General features: G+C 36.3%; 1 protein-coding gene across 1 annotated transcript in view; it reads left to right on the top strand.

The window, feature by feature from the left end:
- Window positions 1-24,761, top strand: part of Rcd6 (Reduction in Cnn dots 6) — a 51,888-nt gene that overhangs the window by 15,153 nt on the left and 11,974 nt on the right. Inside the window, exon 2 of the mRNA XM_069828795.1 lies at window positions 18,475-18,529. Within this exon, the coding sequence (XP_069684896.1) occupies window positions 18,475-18,529 (55 nt within the window). The remainder of the gene's footprint in view (window positions 1-18,474; window positions 18,530-24,761) is intronic.

The following is a 24,761-nucleotide window of genomic DNA, read 5'->3' as shown; positions in this document are numbered from 1 at the left end:
CTTTATTTGTTTATTAGTAGTATACAATTCAATTATGTCATTCAACGAGGACAGTAATTATTAGTGAAAGTAATAGATTCAGTGGAAATAGTAGCAAAGTTGGGAAAATTATATTTCATGTCTACAATTTCTTCAGAAAATATTTGCCCGAAGAAAACAGTATTACTGTAAAAATCTTAACTTTTCTAAGTGCCAAGCACGAACTGCCGAGGCATGTTCAGTAAGTGTATCAACCATGCCATGTGTATGCAAAGAAGTGCAAAAAGCGGAAACACAGAATGCTCAGAAATTGTTCGTCTCTCTAGAAAACATATTAATGTAATTAAAACAGCGAAGAATTTAAATGACTTCGAAAACACACCATTGGGTTTTCCCCTGAAATTGCAAACATCACTTTTAAGGTATGCTTTTTAAAGACATTATTATTGTATTAATATATTATTTATTATTGTATTACACTGTTTTCTTATTGACAACGGAACCTGTTTTTAACACTCGGCCGCTCATCTCTCCCGCCAGGCGAGTTCGGTTGAACACATATCACCCGATCTGTAGGTTTGACATCGTCGTGCTTGCACGTTATTGGCTCTCGCGAAACGTCAAGAGATTTGGGCTCCACTGTAGTCGTTCTCTTGTGAACAACGAGTTAGAAGAGAGATGTCTTACTCGTTGCTTGCGAATCAGATTGCTCGTCCTCTGATCATGCGCACTGCCTCCATTCTGGGACTTAAAAGTATCTGTGCGACAAAACTTTTTTCTAAGACTGTACAGGTACATCATCATCTCTACAAACCGTACCTTCCGTGAAGCATTTGTATAACTAAACTTTCCTCATACTACGACTCACGTATTCTTTACCATACATCTTTTAGAGTGAGGATCAAGTAAGAGCAGTTCCTAAAAGGCTAAGTTGACCGTCTCTTCAGTATTACCAAGTAATACCAGATATCACCAAAGAGGATAAAATCACAAAGCTACGTACTGAAATAATAATAATAATAATAATAATAATAATAATAATAATAATAATAATAATAATAATAATAATAATATAATGTTAACAGTAACAATGTCTTGCATATTTACCACATCTCATCTTTATGTTGCGAGGTGTTTCCTAAATGGTTCGATAATTTATTTATGAAATATTGTATTTTCCTCCTGGACATCTCGCATATTATGCTGGTAATTAAGATTAGTATGATCTAATATTACAGTTTATTTTGTCAGGCAACTTGAAATTTATTACTTTGACCAAAGAGTTTACGATTCATGAGACCTAACCTAAAAATGTATTTACTTACTTGCATTTTCATCAGTTTGCTTTACAGTAAACCGAAATCATTGCTACCAACATAACAGTTAGAAAATAACTGCCAGTTGTAGCATTTGTCAGTACCCGAAATTCGAAACGAAGTTGGTAAAAGAAAATTCAACCTGAGAGCTAGAAAATCACTATAATCCACTAGCATATTTAATAATAGTGGAAAAATGGTTAGGTTTCACTAAGTAAGCTAAACCGGACTATAGAGTGTTTCTAGAAATTTAGTTACTTTTGCTTAACATTTACAACTTTTATATTTGCACTCTGGTTGCTGTTATGATATATTTAATCACTATTAGTGTAAAACACTGCATAAACGAACATTGTTCACACAACCCTGCGCGTATCTAGTCGCTTGTCAATATAATAGGCCTATATGACACTACTTGTACTATGTACTGTACAAAGTATTCTGTGATATAGTGTACAGAAGTATCGCACAGCTGCTGTTTAACAAAATTATCTACTCTATGATGTAGTATAACAATATAATTGAGATGCGTGTGTGTACTTGTTCGAAGGAGACTATCGAAAGTTCTTCTGCATTGAGGTTATAATTTTATCCTTTACGCATTCATAAAAATGGCCCAGGCAATTCCAAATCAATCACCAGACTTTTTTAAAGAAGAGGGCCCGAGGACTTGCACCGTGGCCTGGGGCTTATTGTGACGACTTTCTTTTATGGGAGGATTATTGAAGTTCTCAGGACCGCATTCTTGTAAGTATCGTGATTTACTGTTTGGTGCCGTCTATCGATTCAGCTACAATACCCAGATACGAGGAGCTCATGCTCTCCGTCCCCTTAGGACTTTAGTAGGATAGATGCCTTCTATATCCCGCGCCGTGGCGTCGTGGTCTAAGGCATACTGCCTAGGACTCGCATTACGGAATGTGCGCTGGTTCGAGTCCTCATGGGGGAAGAAATTTTCTCATGAAATTTCGGCCAGTGTATGGGACCGGTGCCCACCCTGCATCGTGATGCACTTGGGGAGCTACGATAGATAGTGAAATCCGATTAAGAAAACCAACTATAACGTCTGGGGGATCATCGTGCTAACCACACGGTATCTCCATTGTGGCTGCATGATCGTCCACCTCTGCTTCGGCATGTGGACGTGAGGCCAGCAGCCGGTTGGTCGGTCATGGTCCTTCATGGGCTGCCGTGCCTCGGATTATTATTATTATTATTATTATTATTATTATTATTATTATTATTAGATGCCTTCTGTATGCAAGTCATGGTATAATATCCTTACTGCATCCTATATTAACCTGAAAATCGTATTAAAGTACTGTAAGTATCGTGATTCACTAGTTGGTGTCTGTCGATTCAATTGCATATCGCCTAGATCCGATTGAGTCCGCTTTGAAATCCCCTCCCTCCCCCTGGGACTTATGCAGCTCCCTCAAATAGATACCTTCAGTATGTAAATCACTATACTACATCTGCTGCATCTCAGGTATTGAAATATGACAAATCAAGTTGAAATTAATGAGTGCGAAATGAAATCGAGGTCCAATGCCGAAAGTTATCCAACAATTCTACTTCTGTTGGTTGAGGGAGGAACCCCAGGAAAAAACTCAATCCAGATAACTTGTCCCAACCAGGATTTGAACCCAGACCCGCTCACGGTCGGACATATTAACCGTTACTCCACAGCGGTGGACTCATTACGAGATTACAGGCCATCCCCAAGTTCCAGTGTATCTTGCCAATTGCGCATTCTGCCGTGACTATCGCCTGTATGCTAGCGAATCTCTCAAATAGCATATCTCTTGATTAACACCGAGAACACTTCCTTATGCTAGCGGATCTCGCCAACTGGACGTACTCGACTGGCGCCGAATCGGCTCACACAAAGTACGAGTAGTAACCAAGCTGGCCAACGTTGATGCTCAGTACGCCATCCTGCAACCTTATTTTTACAACATCGAAGATACAAATGAGAAGAAGAGTAATTTAAAAGAGGAATATTAGTGGAATTGAATTGATAACGTTGAGAGAAACGGGAGTAGCTTGGTAACAACCATTTGCCTCCGATTTTTTCCACAGCTATGACCCTATACTTGAAACGACTGAACCAAAGCTACGTATCGTCCCCATCGGTCGAGGCTCTGATGGTTTTCTTTTAGTAGGTTATTTTACGACGCTTTATCAACATCTTAGGTTATTTAGCGTCTGAAATGAGATGAAGGTGATAATCCCGGTGAAATAAGCCCGGGATCCAGCACCGATAGTTACCCAGCATTTGCTCATATTGGGTTGAGGGAAAACCCCGGAAAAACCTCAACCAGGTAACTTGCCCCGACCGAGAATCGAACCCGAACCACCTGATTTCGCGGCCAGAAGCACTAACCGTTCCTCCACAGGTGTGGACGGCTCTGATAGTGACGCGAACTTATTTACTATATTTAAAATTTGTGTATTAAAGAAGGTTTCAGTTATAGTTTAGCGATAATAATGATAGTAAACTAACTACACGCCAACTATCGCTACTACATAAAGTGGCTTACAACTCACACGGTCTCGGAAGTTAAATTTTGCTAGAGTGTCTCTAAGAATTCCATTAGATGGTTCCCTTTCTCCTTTATACAGTATGTGAACACTGTTCTCAACCTGTAGCTCGCCTATTAAAGCCACTTCCTCTTTCATCGATTCAAAAGGTGAAAATCAGTTTAGTAACGCCGAGTGTCAAACTCGAGTTTGAGGAGTGATAAAAGGGAATTTGTACTCGTATCACACATTGCAGGTACGATACTTCACCAAGCAACTTCACGAGATGTTGACTTGTAGAGATGTCTACAGACGTATTTATTTATATTTCATAAGAATATAATTTTTAATGTCTTATTGAAGGGCAGTATATAAAGGTCCCAGTTATTTAGCGTCGATGAACCTTATAATAGTGAGATGTTCTTTTGACAAGAAGGGTTCGAGGATTCGCCTTGGGATTACCTAACATTCGCCTTACAGTTGGACAAAGAAATTAGCCAAAACGGGTTTCCAAACCCCCGCCGGAGCACGCTTGCTAAGACCATACAGGGGCTAATGCAGTTAGTAGGTTATTTTACAACGCTTTATTAACATCTAAGGTTATTTATCGTCTGAATGAGATGAAGGTAATAAAGCCGGTGAAATGAGTCCGGGGTCCAACACCGAAAGTTACCTAATATTTGCTCATATTGGATTGAGGGAAAACCCCCGAAAAACCTCAACCAGGTAAATTGCCCCGACCGGGAATCGAACCTGGTTTCGCGGCCAGACGCGCTAACCGTTACTCCCCAGGTGTGGAAAATGCGTACAATGCTAATAGTACTTACATGTTTAAATTCTTAGGACACAAATATTTGATTACTGGATCTTTTAGATATTTATTTTGGCTTTGAGGCCCGATGAAAAAAATTGTTCAAACTCCAAGGGTCTAAGGGCTTCGTCAACGAGAAAGTTTGAGAATATCTGTACTAGATCATCGAGGATGTCACCGATTACCTATACCTGTATACAGAGTGAACCGTAAGTAATTTCATTAATTTCATAGGGTTATTCTTTGAGATATTTCAGACAAAAGTATAATACAATTTTGCTCGTTTTTGTTTCCTTTTCGAGATAAAAATTGTTTTATAGGGAACATCTCATAGCGTGTGTTAGGAAAGCTATTGATTTAATTCCCAATATGCTCAGAAGAGAACCGCGTATTATGATAATAAATTATTGAAAGAATTTTACTGTCATCCTTTAAATACGCAGAAATTTGATCCGAACAAACGTAACATTTTACGATTATTTTTCAGAATGAAAAGTTACATTTGTTCGGGCCAAATTTCTGCACGTTTAAAGAACAAAACTATTTTTTTTTTCAATCTTTATCATAATACACTGCTCTCTTAAATTGACTGAGCATATTGGAAATTAAATCAATGACTTTCCCAAATCAAGCTATGAAATATTTCATATAAAATCATTTTTATCTCGGAAACCAAGCAAAAAGGAGTAAAATTGTATTAAACGTTTTAGTCTGAAATATCTCAAAGAATAAACCCCTGAAATTAATGGCCTTTATATGCACATAAATGTAGAAACAGCAGAGTTGACATTCGTAAGGCAGTTAGCCGGATATAGGCCTACTTTTCTTTGAGGACGGCAGATAAGTGAAATGGATTTAAGCTCCATATATAATGTAGGCCTATTTCTGAAACTTTTATTAGAAAATATGACAACATGAGCCAATATAAATTTACAAGACAGAGCATCGCCTATTATAGAACAATTAATTAATTTTCACGATCATATCCATATCCTGCAAACACATAATATTAAATTACTAGCCATACCCATGCGCTTCGCTGCACTTGTTAGAAATAAATATAAGGTAATTACATAATTAAAATAGGACATTTGGCTCAGGAAACATCCGTGTTTGATAGAGGGATAAATCGTGTAATATATTACTTAATTTAAGTTGTATTTAAATAATTACAATACGATAATTTTGATCCAGAGAGCACTCATTTTCTGCAAGGATAATTCCTTTAACATATTTCTTAATTGTTATTATTATTTGCAAATAAAATAAGATCATTTGGTTCAGGGAACATCCGTTGTTGGTGCTAGGATAATTCGTTTAACATTTTTCTAAATTAGTTTTGATTGCATCCTTTAATAATTCACTCCAAATTAATGTCAATATAGAGTGCATTGTGTACGAAGATAATTTTTTATGTTAATCTCACTGTGCATCTTTTTTCTTTGTTAAGTTTATTTATACACGCTTTAACATCTGTAGTCATGTCGCATGTTTAGAATATGTGGGTATACCAGTAGGCCGTTTTTACTCTTGTTGAATTCCTATTTCTATAGTGTGTTGTAGCTTGCTTGTATTCACGTAACCGATTATAGATTTTAATTCATGTTTATCGTATTGGTAATTGAGGCGGTGATGAATCATGGCATATAAATTTCCAATCTGATATTTGCCTTTATGACTAAGGCAAATCATGAAAAACCCCAGTCAGATTGGTCAGCCACAGAGTTTGAACTCGTGACCTCCCGAATTCGAGTCTCAAATTCTACCGTCTGAGGCAACTCGCTCTGTTATGCATCATTGTTTATATAAGTGAAAATGAATGTAATACATAAATATTATTTTAATAAACACAGGAAACGAATATGTGTAAATTATGAGCTCAGGAACGCCATTTCGTGACACTTTTTAAAATAACTGAGCTCCAGTGAGTTCAATGGTACAATACTTATTTTCACTGTATATGTGCTGTATTTTTGGTCCAGTAAAAGTACTCGTCTTTATGACAAAACTCTTAAAAATACTATAATGTTCTGTGGGCAAAAAGAAACTGAAGTGTATAAAATTAGAGTATTTTATGTGGACTAAATAAAGTTTAAATAATCAAGTTGTACAATATTTCGACAGAATATCAAGTTTTCTGTACGTAAAGATCTATTTTAATCTTACCTCAGTTCTCATAATAGCATTACATCCATCTGGAGAAACTACACATTTCAAATAGTGAAGGAATTATCCAAATCAGTTAATTAGCTTCTGAAGTTATTTCATACAAACATTCTCTGCATATTAATATTTATAAACATTTATATATTTCCATCATAGAATAGAAATATAGGGGAAAGTCGGGTAGTATCGGACATCGGGTAATATCGGACAGTGAGTTTCTTTCATCTACCACACGATGATAGTACCTGATTGACATGGTTACGTTTCTGTGATGTCGCATAGAGAAACGTAACCATGTCATTCAGGTACTACCATATGGTGGTAGATGAAAGAAACGCACTGTCCGATATTACCCGATGTCCGATACTACCCGACTCTCCCCTATCCGTATAAAAAGAGTGTTAAATGAACAATATTCTCCGTTTGTTGTGTGCAAGGCCACCTTAAATAGACAAGAGTCATTTAATTTCATTTCATTATAGCCTATTAGTCAGAGGCGGCGGTGATAAAACATATTGTTATTTTAAAACTCTTGTATCTCGTTAAATGAGCCGTTCAGAGCAGAAGTGGTGCAAGTCAAAAATGGGTAATGATGGTTGAAGTAAACATTCTGTAAAATATAGCGCAAAGTAGCAATTAATATTCAATTTATTTAAATTATTAATATTCAGTGGATAGCACGAAAGACATATCAATTGCTACTTTGCACTGTATTTTACAGAATTTTTACTTTAAACCTCATTACCCAATTTTGACTTACACCCCACTTCTGCTCTGAACGGCTCAAATATCAGTCCTATGAAAATTTTGCATTGAATCAAACTTATCGGAAATCATTTTTAAAGAAACTTTTGTTATGTAATATGGTTCATAAAAATCGATAATAAGCGAGATATTTCGATTTATTTAATTCAGGCCCCCTTACAGCCCCCCTTTTAAATAAAGTATTTTGAATTCCATATAGACTAAAATCTAAGTTAGAACGAACTTAATTTATATTCCAATTTTCAAAGAAATCCGTTCAGCCATTATCGCGTGAAAAGGTAACAAGCATCCAGACAGATATATAAACAGAAATTTCAAAAATGAGATTTTCGGTCTCAGGATGGTTAATTATACATATTAATATCAATTATTTTTGGAAAAGCGAAAATTATGAGTAAAATTTCTGTTACAGATTTATTATTAGTATAGATAAATGGAAAGGAAAGACAAGAGACAAGATGAAAGAGAAGAGGAGGAATGACTAGACGTCCGAGACGAGAAAGATGAGGGAAAAGTACGTAGAAGGTATAGAAAATTGGCGAAAAGGGAAAGACAAGAAGAAAACAAGTAGAGAGGAAAAAAGTTGCAAAGAGAATTAATTAAAGAAGAGGATGAAGAAGACTGAAGAGAAAGGATGACGAGAAATAAGAGAAGAATGTTCTAGAAGACGAGAAAGAAGGAAAAAGGAGACTAATGAAAGGAAAGGGAAATAAGTAGAGGGATAAAAGGAAAGAATAATTAAAAGAAGAATGAGAGATACGAGATAGAAAGTAAAGAGAAGTAGGGCGAAAAGAAGGTGGAGAAGGAAGAGAAAGAGTAGAAATTAAGAAATATGGAAGATGGCAGAAACAGAAGAAGAATGGGAAAAAGAGCGAAAAAGAGAGAGAGAGAGTAGAGGGGGATGAGAAGAAGAAGAGGAATGAGAAGAAAAGATCACATACAATTTTAACTCTCTTCCAGCGGAAGGAATTGCAGCTAACATGAATTTCCTTCGCAGAAGTCTGGAAAGTGGGGAAGATAGTGTGAGTAAACACATCCCTCAGCCTGGACGAGTGACGCAGCTGCACGCATTTGGCATGACTGTGCATGGGGAACGGTACCGGGACCTGCTGAACTCTAAATATGGCTGCCGTCCAACCCGACAATGGATACGTTTTAGGAAGACAATACAAGGAATTCTACGTGACCAAATTTAATCAGCCATAACAATCCCCAACACAACTTCGAAATAGAAACAATGAACCGAACTTGTGACGTAAGACATTTCCATGTCATGGAAAGGAACAGACGTAAATTTAAATTAACTTATACAGAAATCATAACTTAGGAATAGCTATGTCCCCAACCGAAGAAACTTGTAGAGAATGCAAAATTTAAAAATGAGAAGAGGATTCTGAACTTTTTACCTGTGTTGATATGCACTGACGTTTCGTAACTGTTTACAAAAGCTATAACCGTGCGAGGTGGCTCGTGCGTTTCGCATGGGACTCGCAATCGGTAGGCCGATGAATCGATTCACGCACCAACCAACCTGACTGTTTTTTCCATGGTTTTTCACAGTTACTTAGGCAAATGTCGGGTTGGAATTTTCATTGCCACGGCTCATTACTTCTCTTCTCCTCCCGTGTAGAAAAATAATTTAGATTTCATATCATTATCTTCTTCATCTCATTTCATAGACATATTCAGGTCAGTCTTCGTCCGCTTACGGAGGGGGGGGGCGTCCTCTCCGCAACCGTTCCTGGGTTCCCAGCCTTCCGCAATATCTCTGCCAGGATTCATTCCTTAAGAGCACTTCCAAGGGCGCTTCGACACCTTGGAAGGGCCGTTGGAATGGATCCTGTGCTGCTTGGTCAACTTTGCGGTATGAACTTGAGGCGGGGGGTAGGGGGCCCCCATTGGGTGAGCGGGTGAAGGGTCACATGCGGCCGGTGGGCTGGTACACCTCATCCTCATCCCATAAATTCGGGGTGCACAATAAGCCTCAGTACAGCCGACGTGCAAAGGGTCGTCCCTAATCTTCCTCTAGCCACCGTTACCTTACCTAACCTAACACTATCTAATAATAAACAGATTTGCATCGCTCTGAAAGCCTTTCATAAATCTAAGTTGTTCCGAAACATTTGAGAAATTGTATCTCAACAATCATTCAACAACTCAAAATCTTCTTCTCAATCCAACATTGTGAAAGTCTAAAATTCTGATTCAGAGAAGAAATTCAGTAATTTATTTACTTAGGTACAAAGACTATGGCTTACTGCCGCGAGAGGTTCAGAAAGAATTACTTGAGCATGAGCAGTGGATCATAATATGTTATCAAACATATGATAATGAAATTAATGAAAATAGAGGAAGAATTACTCGAGCAACGGACCATATGATGATGAAATTAAAATCGATATAAGTAAAGTACAGTCTTTAAAATAATTAGGCTACTCAAAATTCTTATGGAAAACAAATAATTACACAAAACACACGAAATAAATAATTAATTGAACATATAAGTAAAGAAAGAAAAAAAACAGGCAAATGCTTAGTCCCAAAGCTGGATAGGAAACGTAGAAACGTAGATAGAAGAAAATACTATTTAAACAAGCGTTTCACTATGCTTATAGATTAATGGGAAGAAGAGGAATAGGACGACCAGGAAAAAATATCCAGACACATTGGGAAGACGAAACAATCACGCTATAGTTTTTAGTGGTCTATGATTCCTGTGCTTGTCTATAAGCAAAGGTATCGGAGTTCAAATATTACTTACGGATTTTTAAGGGATGGTAAAATTCACTAGGATGACTTCGCAAAAGATGTAAAACACGGAGACTGCCGTGTAAAAAAAGTCTGGGATCATCCAAATTCTCTCGCTCTATGAACAGTTTCTGAGGACCAACGTAGAAGGCCTTTGTAAAAATAAACATAAAAGTTGAATTTTGTATGTCTACACAAAATGTAGCGTTAACGAGACCTTAAAATACCTAAGTTCGAAGAAAATAAGAAGAATAAGAAGAAAAAGTCATAATAATTGCAGCACTTAATAGATAATAATAATAATTTCTCACAAAGAAAGGGAGACATCTGCCTGACAGACCGGTGACATTCAGATCCAGATTACAAACATACAATAATTTAATTAACACAAAAACTGTACTAGTTGGAAACTAGTATTACTAACTATAAAAATTGCTATAAAATTTTGATACAATCACATTAATATGTAGAGTACAAATGAGTATTTAGTATAATTATAGAGTCCTTAAGAATTTGTAGACAAATACTTTCTATTTCACGCTGCAATATACCTAGAGATTTCAAATAATTATTAGTATATTTAAAACAACTTCCCCGAGCTCCGAAACGAAGACCCGTTACCTCCAATGCGTGTATAGGTATACTATCACTGAAGTGAGGGATGCATGGACGATAAATTGCCTCCTTTTCGTCGCTCACTTGTGTTGCCTGTTGTATGTTTTGCTCCATTCTCAGGTGGGATCCAGAATAAAGCCTCTTTCTCTCTTCCTGTTGATCGCTACAATATCAGCTCGTCGGTGGCTGTCATCGGTAGAAACGCAATGGATTCTTCGTACACTTCCCATTTAGTTTTCCGTAGGGCTGTAGAAATAGATGAACGCACACGGTGGTGACGGGTGTTACGAAAGAGTTCTCCTTTTAGGAAAAACTCTAGTACATGGCCAAGGGTTTTGATGTCTTTACAGCCAGGTTGGCGGCAAAGCGATGTTTGCTGACTCCTCCCAGGAACAGAACGAACTGCTGATATATTGCAGGATATTTTAAGAGCATTTGTCCACTCGGAACACGAGAGATTTTTCCTGTTACGCACCCACTTATTTGTTTTTGGACAGTCGCCGCAAACTTCGACCCCTTTCCCCTTGTGAGATAATCTACACCATGCCTCATAGGAATTCAGCAGCATTTTCTTACGAAGCCAACGACCAGATTTGGACAAGATCTCTTCATCACATTTACTATTTAAATGAGATAGCTAGGCCAGTGATGTCAACGAGAGCGCAAACGTGCTCACAGGCCGTATGCGCTGATCAGAGCACGGAAGGCACGCAGGTACAAGTCACTGGTGAACACAAGGGTTGTACATTACACATTGATGATGAAGTCGTTCAGTAAGTTTCAGGCCGACTAGACTCTTGACTTATGTAAGTGTAAGATGAGGTGATGCTCTTTGTTGGTTTGTGGAAATTATTTAGTTACAAAGACAGTGTCGAACGCCTGAAATTATTAGTTCATCTACAGAATGATATAATATTCCAATTAGTTTGTTTTTATTGACATTAAATAGTATTAAATGTATGTGAAGATGTATTGCAGAGCTTCTTCTCACAGCATTGTATTTATGTTTACAAGATAATGTACAAACAAAAGTGTGTGCTGCTAATGGCGTAGACTCGTTACATGTCAGTTACGAGTTGTGTCTATAAATTATCCAGATTTTCGTACATAAATTCTCAGTTTGACGATGTTTCTTACCATTACGATATCCTTTGGTTAAGACAAGAAAAAGTTCTATCCAGGTATTTTGAATTGCGTGAATATTTATCAGAATTCATAATAGAAAAATAGAGACAGTCCAGAACTAGTTGACTCTACATGTATCCAGGAACTTAATTTTTTCAAGGATATATTAGAGCATCTGAACGTTTTGAATTTGAGATCGCAAGGAAACAATCAATTAATTTATGTCGACAGATATTGTTAAAAGCTTTCAGATGAAGATTTCATTGTGGATGTCACAGATCTCACAGCACAATTTTTATAATTTCAATGCCTTCAGTCATTGAACTTCTACTCAACAGTGTAAATTAGGCTACTGCAATGTTGTAAAAAATCTCTGGGAAGAGTTCCATAGACGATTTAAAGATACTGTATTGACCTACTCCAGCCCAAGTTGGATTTGTTTTGTGATCCTTACTCATCAAACCCAGAAAATATAGTCTACTAACACAGTTACAATTGAATACCTGAATTGACAAACATCCCAAGTCCAAAATTTCCCGAATTCGACTTTTTACCTAACAAGTTGTGTTTTACATAGGCTATCGTTCTGTAAAAAACAATATACTAAGTCCGACTCTAAACCTGTGTTTTTGGATCATACAAATATTTATTTCAATACTCATAATGCAAGCCTATGTAATTCCTTTGCGGTCCTGAAAAATTTACCTCAATGGACTTGGAATGTTAGCCAATTCTGGTCTTCCATTAGAAGTTATTTTGCTGTAGGAAACAACATTTCAAGGGACATAAGAAGGCTGGTGTCGGCAAAAGGCAGAAAAAGCACTTCTGAATTACGTGAGAAGTCAGGAATTTAAATTTGTTTCTAGAAGCGTGATGCTGCTCATATAAGAAGTACATGGTTATGTAACAGTTAATAATAATTAGGCTAATTATAGTCCTTATTATGTAAAACTGCTTAAGGTAAAGAGAAGCTATGTTTATTATTTGTTATATCCTATTATTTTATAATCAATTGCATTTATTAGAGAGGTACATGCTGCAAAACATGCTTTTATTTCTTTTTTTCTTGTATGAGCGTAACACATCTATTACTGAAGAGCAGTTTAATTCATCTTGCAGTGGTAGGCCAACAGGGTTCATTTTGCCCATCCCTTCATTGGAACCCTTGAGCGCTTGGTAGCACGTAGAGTCTTTCACGCGCTCTGACCTTGACATCCCTGAGCTAGGCCTATAAAGAGTGAGTTTTAATAGCAGGCAGGGTTATTTACCTATACCCCCATGTTAGTTTTTAACACTGGTGCATTCATTGTCACGTGCCCAGCTTTGAAGCCGTTTCCTCTGATTAACAACAGTTTAATAAGATTTCCCTATGCTTAGTAAATTTCAAGGTAAGCAGACATACGTTAACAATTTTTAAAATGACTTAAATTGAAAGCTGCGTGGACAGAATAGGCCGCATTTCATGGATGACTGTAAAATTTAACTAAAGTACAGCACTGAAATTATGTGAGTTAGGTGGAAAAAGTAATTTTGAAGCATTTGTTATAACAATAAAAGATTGCATCCAATAGCTAAATAAACTTGTATCCTTGATTAATCAAATGAGTATGCTAGTAAGCATAGGCCTGAAAAAATATGCCCCTGAAATTAATTTCCTTGCTCTTGATAATACTCGTATATTTGTTGGTTACATCCTTATTCCGGGGAGGTCTCCAAATGTAAAAAGGTATCGCATCACTGATACACGGACGGGAGTTCGTCATATTGGCTACGTCGGGCGGCATGTTATTCCATGCATGTTTAGAACTCATTTTGGTCTTTTAGAGATGCCCTATATCACCTACCCTGTTCAAAATCTACTTTGAGGATTTATTGAAGAAATGTTTTCAGAACACGGGAGTGGTAATAGTAGGAGAAAGAAGAATAAATACATAATATTTGCTAAGATATGGCGTTGTTAGCAGACGATACTAAGGAATATGCTACTGGAGCTAAATCACACCTGTGAGCAGTATGGGATGAAGATAAATGCAAACAAGACAAAGACCACGGTTATCGGAAGAAAACTAAAAAGAGGTAAACGTGCGAATTCTAAATGAGGTAGTAGAGCAAGTGGATAGCTTCAAATATTTGGGGTGTACTATAAGCAGTAACATGAACTGCTACCAGGAAGTCAAAAGGAGGATAGCAATGGCAAAGGAAGCTTTTATTAGAAAAAGGAGCATCTTCTGCGGACCTCTGGAAAAAGAACTAAGGAAGAGACTAGTTAAGTGTTTTGTGTGTAGTGTGTCATTGTATGGAACAGAAATATGGACATAAAGAACGAAGTGAAGAGAGGCGATTAGAAGCATTTGAAATGTGGATATGTGGAAGAATGGAGCGTGTGAAATAGACAGAAAATGAAATGAAGCTGTGCTGGAAAGAATTGATGAAGAAAGAATAATGCTGAAACTGATCAGGAAGAGAAAAAGGAATTGACTGGGTCACTGGCTGAGAAGAAATTGCATACTGAAAGGAATGGTGAACGGAGAAAAGTTCGTGGCAGAAGAAGATCTCAGACGGTAGACGACATTAAGATATATGGATCATATGCGGAGACTATGAGGAAGGTGGAAAATAGGAAAGATTGGATAATGCTGGGTTTGCAGTGAAAGACCTTCCTTTGGGCAGAAAACTATGAACTAATGTATGAATGTTTATAAAGTTCTTCTGCCACGTCGAAAACAATTCAAATATGGGTTAAGAGTAAACCTCGCTAGGGATATGAAAACCCTAAAAGAAGATGAAGTGTAATTTCCATTAAAACAAAAGAAACTTTAAAAAGAATGAAACCATGGCACCTTGCAGGAAATATGTAAGGTTATATTTTAAAACTTTGTGTTTGACTGGATGCTAGGCTATAATTTCTTTCATATAAATTAATATTCTCTAGGATAGTCTAGGACTAACGGCTGACATGTAGTGGCGTATTCGTAACATTAACTATTGTTTTCAAACGAAACGACGGATTAAATTTGAAACATTTGAGACAAAATCTGCCTGCATGTACAAGCTTCTGGCAATTCGTGAAATTTATTTTATGTAGATTCTTTCCTCGCCTACCAGAGAATATTCCAAATCATGACTTGCCCTAGATCATATATATAGGCCTAGGCCTACTCGTAGTTATCTGTGGATCAGCCAAAACTATTCACAATGAAGTCATTCTGCCAACCTTGGGCGAGTGCAACCAGGTGGCAGCGTGAAGGAATGCCAACCCACTCATCTCGATCTCTATGGAAACGTCGCCTACACGATATTCCATGCATTACAATGAAGCGGGCGTGTTGTCCCGCTTCTGAAGAATTTGTTACTATCGTGGTGCCCTACTTCCGGGTGGGCTTAATAGAGACTTTTGCTTTGATATCTGCTGCTTGGACAACTGATTTTGACCCAATTCCAAATGCTAAGGAATGCGCTAAAGTATGCGAATATTTGAAACTATCTGAATTATAATGCATTGCAGTTAGTGATGTGATAAATTTCTTGCTTGATCGATCACGGAATTTTCACGTCTAACAACAAAAATGGACACGGAGAGTCCTTCTTGTACATACGTAGGCCCAACCATATATTTGATATGCATTCATATATAGCTTAGTTTTGCGTCAGTGTCCTCTGTAGTTCTGTAAGCATCCCTCAGTTTGGTGCCTTTCACAAGTTCTAAAGACTTTGTGTTATTCTCCGGAACTTGAAAATGATTGCGGCCTCATAGGCATGCATGAAGTAGGAGACTCGGGCAAACAGATAGCCTAATAATAATAACAATAATAATAATAATAATAATAATAATAATAATAATATATTTATTTTTAGAACAAAAATACATATTTTTCATATTAAAAAAGCTCCTCTAGCACCCCCAGAAAGGAGCCTACATACTCGTACTTTGGGGGCATTTCACAAAATTTTAACTTACATATTTTGTTAATCAGCGGAATAAAAAGTAAAAAAGGAAAAGAAAAAAAACAGTTATCAGAATAATTGAAGGGTGCTCTGCAATAACAAGGGTGGCAGTAAGTAAAATTAACATTGTTTTCATTAACAAAGAAAGATCTTTGCAAATCTGCGTTTTTGAATTAGTATTATTCATAGTATATATGTATAAGTTTCGTATAGGCCTATTATTCGTCAAAATCTCGAATGTTACACTTAATCATAGTTACAGACAGTGCACTATTCGTAGGAAGCATTTGGATGTGAAAAAATGCCTGCCAAACTAGAACTAGTGTTGAAACATGTGGAAACTGTGCGTGTCATAAAATCACTAAGATTTACTACTTAATCGTTAACTTTTTAAGATATGCAAGTAGGAAAGGTGACTATACAGAGTGTTTCCGGGCTAGTGTTACAAACTTTCAGGGATGATGGGGAAGGGCACATGTATCAATTTGAGATAAGGAACCCTGGTCCGCAAATGACTGAGTTGAAAGTTACAGGCAAAAATAGTTGTGTGGAAATGAAATAATTTTATTCCTCTGTACATCTTATTTATGTGTATTTATCGGTACATCTTACACATACTATATTCATCTGACATTGTTTATGTTGTCTACCTACAGTATTCCGTTCAGTGCGCTGTCTGAGGGGCGGGGACAGAAAACTACACTAAAGCAATGCAGATAGCGTAATATGTAACGGAAATGGTCAGTCCTGATATGCACGTCTGTAGACAGCAGTGTATGTATACAAGTTGCAGTGTCTAGTCGATCAGTCCTTGTGAAATGGAGGAGTACACGAGAGCGGAATATGCAGACCTGATTTTCGAATACGTATGGGCCAATGGAAACAGTAGACAAGCTCACCGATTGTATCAGGCCAAGTAGGCCTACTCACGTAGGAGACATCCGGCCCATACCATCTTTCTACGACTGTTCCAAAGGTTAAGGAAAGGAGGGCACGTGGTGCCAATTACAATTTCATTTCCACACAACTATTTTCGCTTATTTCCGGACCAGGGTTCCTTATCTCAAATTGATACATGTACCCTTCCCCATCATCCCTGAAAGTTTGTAACACCAGCCCGGAAACACCCTGTATAATCCTGCTATTCTGTAGATAATTCCAGTTGTTATCGAGAGGAAAGCTGCTCAAAAGAGTTTTTGAGCTAAGATTAAATAAACATATTTTTCATGCAGTGAATAAGTTGTAAAATCCTTCATGAATTCAACTGCTTTACTTAAGTGACGTGTCAGTGATATCGTCTTGAATATGTTAAATTTGAATCTTATTTATACACTATCAATGTTTTCAGAGCTCGAAAGAAGATATTAGCATTTCTCCAAAAGCATGATCTCTGACACAGACGACTTAACTACATGAATTTGATTCCTTCCAACGCTAAACGATTTTCGGACTCACAAAAAGTTGGTGGAGATCTTGACATTTCCTAGAACGCTGACTGTATAGGCATAATCCCAGCTAACAGAGAAAATATTGTATACTTTACAATAGCGATATTTACCAATTCTATATTGTACACATTCTTCACACTCGACATCTCGTAAAACGTTATAGTTTAAACGATGAAGTTGAACGTTGAAAATAGATAGAACCTATCTTTCTCTAAATACGGACTTCTAATTCCTTCAGAGTGTGGAGATTGCTTTTGTTTACAGTCTTTTGCGTTTTCCGATATCTCATCCTAGTACACAACATAACTCTTCACAGATACACATCATACATAACGTGGCCGCCAAAGTGGGGTGCAACTTGAAAATCGGTCACAGTCCTGCCATCTATCTTCAGTATGCGGAACCGGAATCACGCAAGTGAAGTGGGTAGGCATTAGACACACATACGTTTTCCGACATATATAAATCTCCAAAGACCATTTTATTGCTTTAGAGTGTACTTACAATGTATATTACTACAAAATAAATAAACGAATTAATTAATAAGTATAATACAGTTTAATGGCCTCTAGATATGTGTTATAGATGCAGACTTCACAAACAGACGCACATTTGTACAAGAGCACAGTTTAGCCGTTTAGCGACTGGACTACAGAAACTCATGCTTAAATTTTATTAAGGGACAATTTAGGGGTTTTTCAATATGGTTACAAGCAAAGAATACATAACACTCTCTAGCCCCAAAAGTCGGGCTTTCCCGACAGCATTCGGGAGTGTACCTCGAGCTCTGGCCATATTGGCCACACACACACACACACACGCGCGCGCGCGCGCACACACACACACACACACCAATTTTTGTAAGTTTTTCTACTGATTTCGATTTTGGCCAATAATAATATTCTGCACTTGCACTCAGGTCAACTTTATCTATTCCTGTTTTAATATTAGCACATTTTAATTCTCATCCGTGTTTTTCGATGTGGAATGCAGTACTTTTGTGCACATTTAAAACTTACATATTCTGTTGCAGATTGCGTATGTCGTGGCATTCACAATTGAGCTGTGGTGGATATTGGAGGCTGAAGGTTTGTTCTTGTTTTACAGTAAACGTCATTATTTATTAATCTCTTATTAACCTCTGATTGCTCTCTTATGCATATGATAATATTGATTAATTATTGTGAATGTAAAGACAATGTCCTGCTCGAAAAAATGGCAGACTCTGGAAACAAGTGATTTTGTCTCAAATTGTGAAGATTGTTCAATCAACAAAACTTGGATTTTTATTACTTTATTTTCAATAAAAGTTCACTTTCTCTCTTAAACACAAAGTTTCTATGAGCACTTTACATTTGCATGTGGTCTAAGTACGTACATGATACTGTCAGCTTCTTCACGCAAACAATGCATTGAAGACAGAAAAGTGGAAAGATCGTTTAGATGTACAACAAGAAAGTCGTAACCAGTCAGTATGTGAATTGTTGCTGTCGTATCTTTTCTTGAATGCTCAGAAATGCTGTTTTCGTGATTGATTTGTTCCATTTCTTATTTAAATTGCTGGTGTTTTATACTCTTAATATCAGTACGTATTAGTAGGTCTGCTGTATGTGTTGTCTGAATAGTCTTGTATCAATTATAAAATTTGATTGGATGGGATTATTTCATACCTTTTTATAATAGGTAGCGGTACTTTTGTGTTTTTACACTTTTAGAAAAATACTTTCTTTTTCTAAATTAGGTAATGAATAACAAAGGTATGTTCATCTTTTTTTTTTAAATTATAATGACAATGGCACAGGAATATTTTGAAATGTCTAAATTGTTCCATTTAAACACAAACGAGAGTGGTCTAATGAAAGCAACAAATGCGTCTTCTAGTTATTTGTTTGTGTAACACCAAAAAGCTAATGGATTGCTGCAATACAAACATTATTAGCGTCAGGGTGGTGTATCTTTGCAAGTAACCAGAGATCGTTCACATAGGAATAGACTACTGATAAAAGAGTGATACATTGGCATTGTAATCTCGCCATAGTTCACAACAAACAAAGTCATACAAGTCTGTGATTTCTTTACTCGGACTGTGCTTTTTCCCAGGTGGTCGTAAAACAAGAGGCCCATTGTAATTTAAAAAGTTCTAGCTTTTCTCATATTTCTTGTATCATGAAAAGCCCGATTCGACTGTCAGAAACTGTGTGGCTACTCCTGCCATCTTGTAATGTTACACTTGTCGCCACGAGCAAATTCCAATGGCCACGTATGGAAAATTAAAATTAGAATGGAAATAGTCTTTGAGACATTAAATTGTGATCGCAGTTAAGTCACCGCATGTCTGAGCTGTGCGTTCCTGAACTGTGCAACATCGCACAAAGGCCTTTCTCTCCCTTGGTACAGCTGTGCACTTTATAATCAAGTCCCTTGACTGTTTACAGAACCTCCATCTCTTATGTCCGTGTTCTTCTGTCAGCCTAATACCAACACTAACACTAATAGAACACTAACTACTACTTTCCTCCATGTTAGCAGACAAAGAACCTTGGTAGAAGACAATAATTACTGTGATTTGCTCTTGTAGCTGTGAGATTGAGTTTGCAAGTGATGGTACAATTTTGGACCGTTTCTCGTGCTCATTTGTGTAATACCGAACATTTATGGTTTTCCATTGTAATATTTAATGCATGTACAGGTGAGCAGTAGGTAGAAATGACAAATGCAAAATAGTCACGCGCTGTTTCTATAGCACAGAATACCGTACATTCATCCATTCACAGTTTTCTGCCCAAGGGCAGGACTTTCTTCTGTCTTTCCCTTTGTCTCCGCATATATGAACCATATATTTTAATATCGTCTATCATTTGACATTTCTTTCTGGCCCGAACTCTTCTCCCGTTCACCATTCCTTCCAGTGCATACTTCAGTAGAAAATTTCTTCTCAGCCAGTGACCCAGCCAATTCCTTTTTCTCCTCCTGATCAACTTCAGGATCATTCTTTCTTCACCCATTCTTTCTTTTTCTGTCTGTCCATTTCACGTGCTCCATTCTTCTCCATATCCACATTTCATATGCTTGCAGTCGCTTCTCTTCACTTCGTCGTATTGTCCATGTTTCTGCCCCATATAATGCCACACTCCCATACAAAGAACTTCATTAGTCTCTTCCTTAGTTATTTTTCCAGAGTCCACACAAGATGCTCCTTTTTCTAATAAAAGCTTCCTTTGCGATTGCTATCCTCTTTGTGACTTCCTGACAGCAGCTCATGTTACTGCTTACTGTAGTACTCATACATCCCAAGTATTTGAAGCTGTCCACTTGCTCTACTACCTCATTTCGAATTCGCACGTTTACGTCCTTTATTTATGCTCGTCTCTTCAGTGGATCATATTCTTGCATTGTGTGTATCTACATGCTACAATTTATAGGGATGGAATCATGCCCATTTCAATATTCTGCGAACAGACACTTTACTAATAGACCTATCGCTCTCTCGAGCCATGTAGCGCACTGACCTTTTTAGGACTGGCTGACATAATTGCAGTCACATCCATTTAATGTTTGTTGGTAGCCGATTTAGGACGACCACTTTGTTTGAAGTCGAACACACTAAACTTTCTTTAAATTTATATAATAAACTGCTTGTGATCCGATGGTTTTGGAATGTCTGAATGACGACTATGAAGCTCGTCTGCTATTTTTCTTGTTCTGTGATTATTCCCACAGCAGTACTAACTCCACTCGCTGTCCAGAAATGAACATTATTTCTTCTTTAACTCTCAATCATTTTTAATTACAACTCAAAATAATAATAATCTCTCATTCAGCTTTCAAGAACTAACAGTCAGCGAAACAAAACACAAACTAACTATGACATTGTTATTTACCACGACCTATTTAATGGTAAAATCACAAAACATAAATATAAATGAAAGCTATTGGTAGAGGTCATTTTCAAATAGAGTAATTCATTCCATTTGGCAAGTGACTTTTGCGATACACAGTTTATTAAATATTCATGTACGTGGAAAACTATCATGCATAGAGGCCCAGTTTTGTGACGAAATTAACATCTATATCGATGATATAAATAAATTGTTGGAAGTGGTCAACATTGCGTGAAGTGAAATGTAGGTTGTTTAATTCTACAAATTGACCACCGCTGTGGAGTAACGGTTAGCACGTTTGACTGTGAAACGAGCGGGTCCAGATTCAAATCCTGGTTGGGACAAGTTACGTGGTTGAGGTTTTTTTCCGGGTTTTTCCTTCAAGCCATCAAGAGTAAATGCTGAGTAACTTTCAGCGCTTGATCTTGGACTCATTTTGTTGGCACTCAGATGCTAAATAACCGTCGCAGTTGATAAAGCGTGTTGAAATAAATTAATAAAAAATTTACAAATTTAAATTTAAATCACTAGGACACATGAGTTGGTATGTAAATACTATAGGACATGTTATGATCAGCTATTCTCTTTAATTAAGATAACGCGTTTCATTATTTCCGAATGCCTTGCAAATATGTACGTACATAATATTAAGGTTTCAGTATTTTCTGGAAAAATGTACTTTCGGCTATCAGTAAATACATGTGAAATTGCAGAAAAGTCTCCTCACTATCAACATTATTAAACTGGAGAAATATAGGCAGTGGCGATTCCTCCATGAAGGATATGATCCTACAGTTTAATTTCGTGCCTCTGAGGATAGAAAACATTTTAATTACAGATTTTGATTTTCAATACGCCTCGATATAATAATAATTTCCTTTAAGCTTCCACTTTCTGTCGCCACTGCACAGCTCAGAAATAATTTCCCAGGAACCATCCAAATATCTTATAGCAAACGGTTTTTTCTAGTATTGAAGTTAGCGGACAGTGACCGTGCAGAGGGCGGGGTACGGCTTGAGTTCAACTGCGTTTGAGGATATGACCGCGTATCCTAATAGTACGACCCTTCTTTCTGGATGATGGAGATCCTGTCAGAGACTACAATAAGAATTTTCAAGTATCCTTATAGCCTTCTTAAATGCAGTTCATTGGTCATTTTAAAAGGATAGAATAAACGAAATAATAAATAATTTAAAATGACATAATATAAAAAATGAAATGAATAAAAAACAAAATGACATAAAAATAAATAAAATGAGCTATAATAAATACAAGAATTAACAGGACTTTCAGATGATAGGACAACCGAAAGAATATCTGAAGTTGTATTTGATCATTTAGAAGAAATTAATTGCGCAAATGTACGACGGAGTATTGATAAATATTGGGAAGTACAGTGGCTTACGAGCCATCTTCTCAACTACAAAGGGAAAGAGTATTGAACTTCACTACAAATAAATTGCCAGTTCTAGAATGGTGAGTCAAAGACTAACATAGGCCTATTGTATTGATTTTGCGTGTTCTATTATTATTATTATTATTATTATTATTATTATTATTATTATTATTATTATTATTATACAAAAAATATCACTAGTCGCCACTGAATGTAGGTTGGTAACAGGAAAAAATCTAACTGCTAGCTGAGTTGACAGAGAAACTGGCTACGGACTCTTAAGTTTCTGGATTTAATTCTGAGTGGTGGTAGGATTCTTCTCGCTTGTCAGACTTTTAGAATGGCCTCGGGGCCCACTCAGCCTCCTGTCAAATAAAGTACTGAGATAAAAACATGGTCGAAGCGTACAAAAGGAGAATCAAACTATTAAATAACAAATACAAACTACTGCTTATCAGTACAAGATACAGTAGTATGATGACGTGCATCTGTTTGTTTATTGTGTCAGTATTTTCAAGTTGGTTCATGGCATGATCAAGAGAGGTAAAAACGACATCAGAGGAAAAGTTAATCTCACTTAATAATGTTCAGTCACGTTCAAATGCCGTATGTGGAATAAAACGAAATTAATCACCCAGATAAGAATTCCATAAAGGAAAGAGAGAGAGATAAGAATTTCATAAAGGTGAGAGAGAGAGACAGATAGACTGGTGTTCGCAATCGCATGTGATTAACTCTAAATCTGACCCAGATTATTCAGTGTTTATCATGTAATATCATAGAGTATACTGTATAATAATTACGGTACAGTACCTCCCGAGATGTGAAGATGTCTGCTTGTACCCAAGTTGAATATCTCTGTTTTAAGTGTAAACTTCTCTTATTCAAATCATATGCTACATTCTTAGATTTCTTAACTGTTACTGTTATGATCACCAAAGTCATCGGTTTAAAATGACACTATGAATGAAGTTTACACTAATCAACGTCTGTTCTTAATTAACAACTATGCATTATATCGGTAACAAACTATTCTAAATTTCGCATATGATTTTGTATATATATATATATATATATATATATATATATATATATATATATATATATATATATATTTTTTTTTTTTATTAATAAAATTATATATACATACAAAATAATTGAAAATACCCAAATTTGGAAAATTTTAGTATCAGAAATTTCAAAAATAGCATTAGGAATTTAATTTTTAAAGAATACCGGTATATATTGATTTAATATGTGTAGGCTTATGTATTTGTATGAGTTAAATTGTTAAAATTGAAATTGTATTTTTAAAGTTAGGTAATTTATTCCTATAATTTTTTTTTCCTTGACCCACTTTGTGTCAAATAATTATCTTTGTTTGTGTTAAGTATGTGTTTAGATAACTCTCTGAGCACGAGTTTTTACTCCTTCAGGGAAGAAATTAAGACTCTATTTTTGTATACAGTATGTTATTTTACTAACAAGAAACGAAAATATTTTTATTAAATTATTTTATTTGTGTTATTTAATTAAATGTTAAAACTCATTGTGTCATAATAAATGTATTTATGATTGACTATTTATTATAAACGTATGCTATTAAATAAATGTAACGGTGAATAAATAAGGGGTCACTAAGAAATCATATTGGTCATTGTTTTCAAACCTTTGACCTGCTCACGTGAAACATGTCATGGATTATTTTACAAAACGGACAAGGTAATATTGTAATTTCACCAGGTTGGGTCAGCAATAAACTAAAAATAAAATAAATGGAGAAAACATTTAACAACAATAACAAACCAACATCAAAATTAATTCAATAATATAATTTACATTCAGATTTAACAATGGTTAAATAATAAGATCCCTTTTTATTATCCCTTCATAATATATATAGACACACACACACACACACACACATCTCTGATACATCTCATGTGTCAGAGGAAGAACAACTGTTTGTATACATCTGAAGTCTGATTAATGTAATATGTAGATAGTCAGGGATGTATGCAATGGAGGGGGAAAACAAATGGC

Source organism: Periplaneta americana, chromosome 6, assembly GCF_040183065.1.
Source record: "Periplaneta americana isolate PAMFEO1 chromosome 6, P.americana_PAMFEO1_priV1, whole genome shotgun sequence".
NCBI classification, from domain to species: Eukaryota; Metazoa; Arthropoda; class Insecta; order Blattodea; family Blattidae; genus Periplaneta; species Periplaneta americana.
This window is presented reverse-complemented; position numbering and strand designations above follow the sequence as displayed.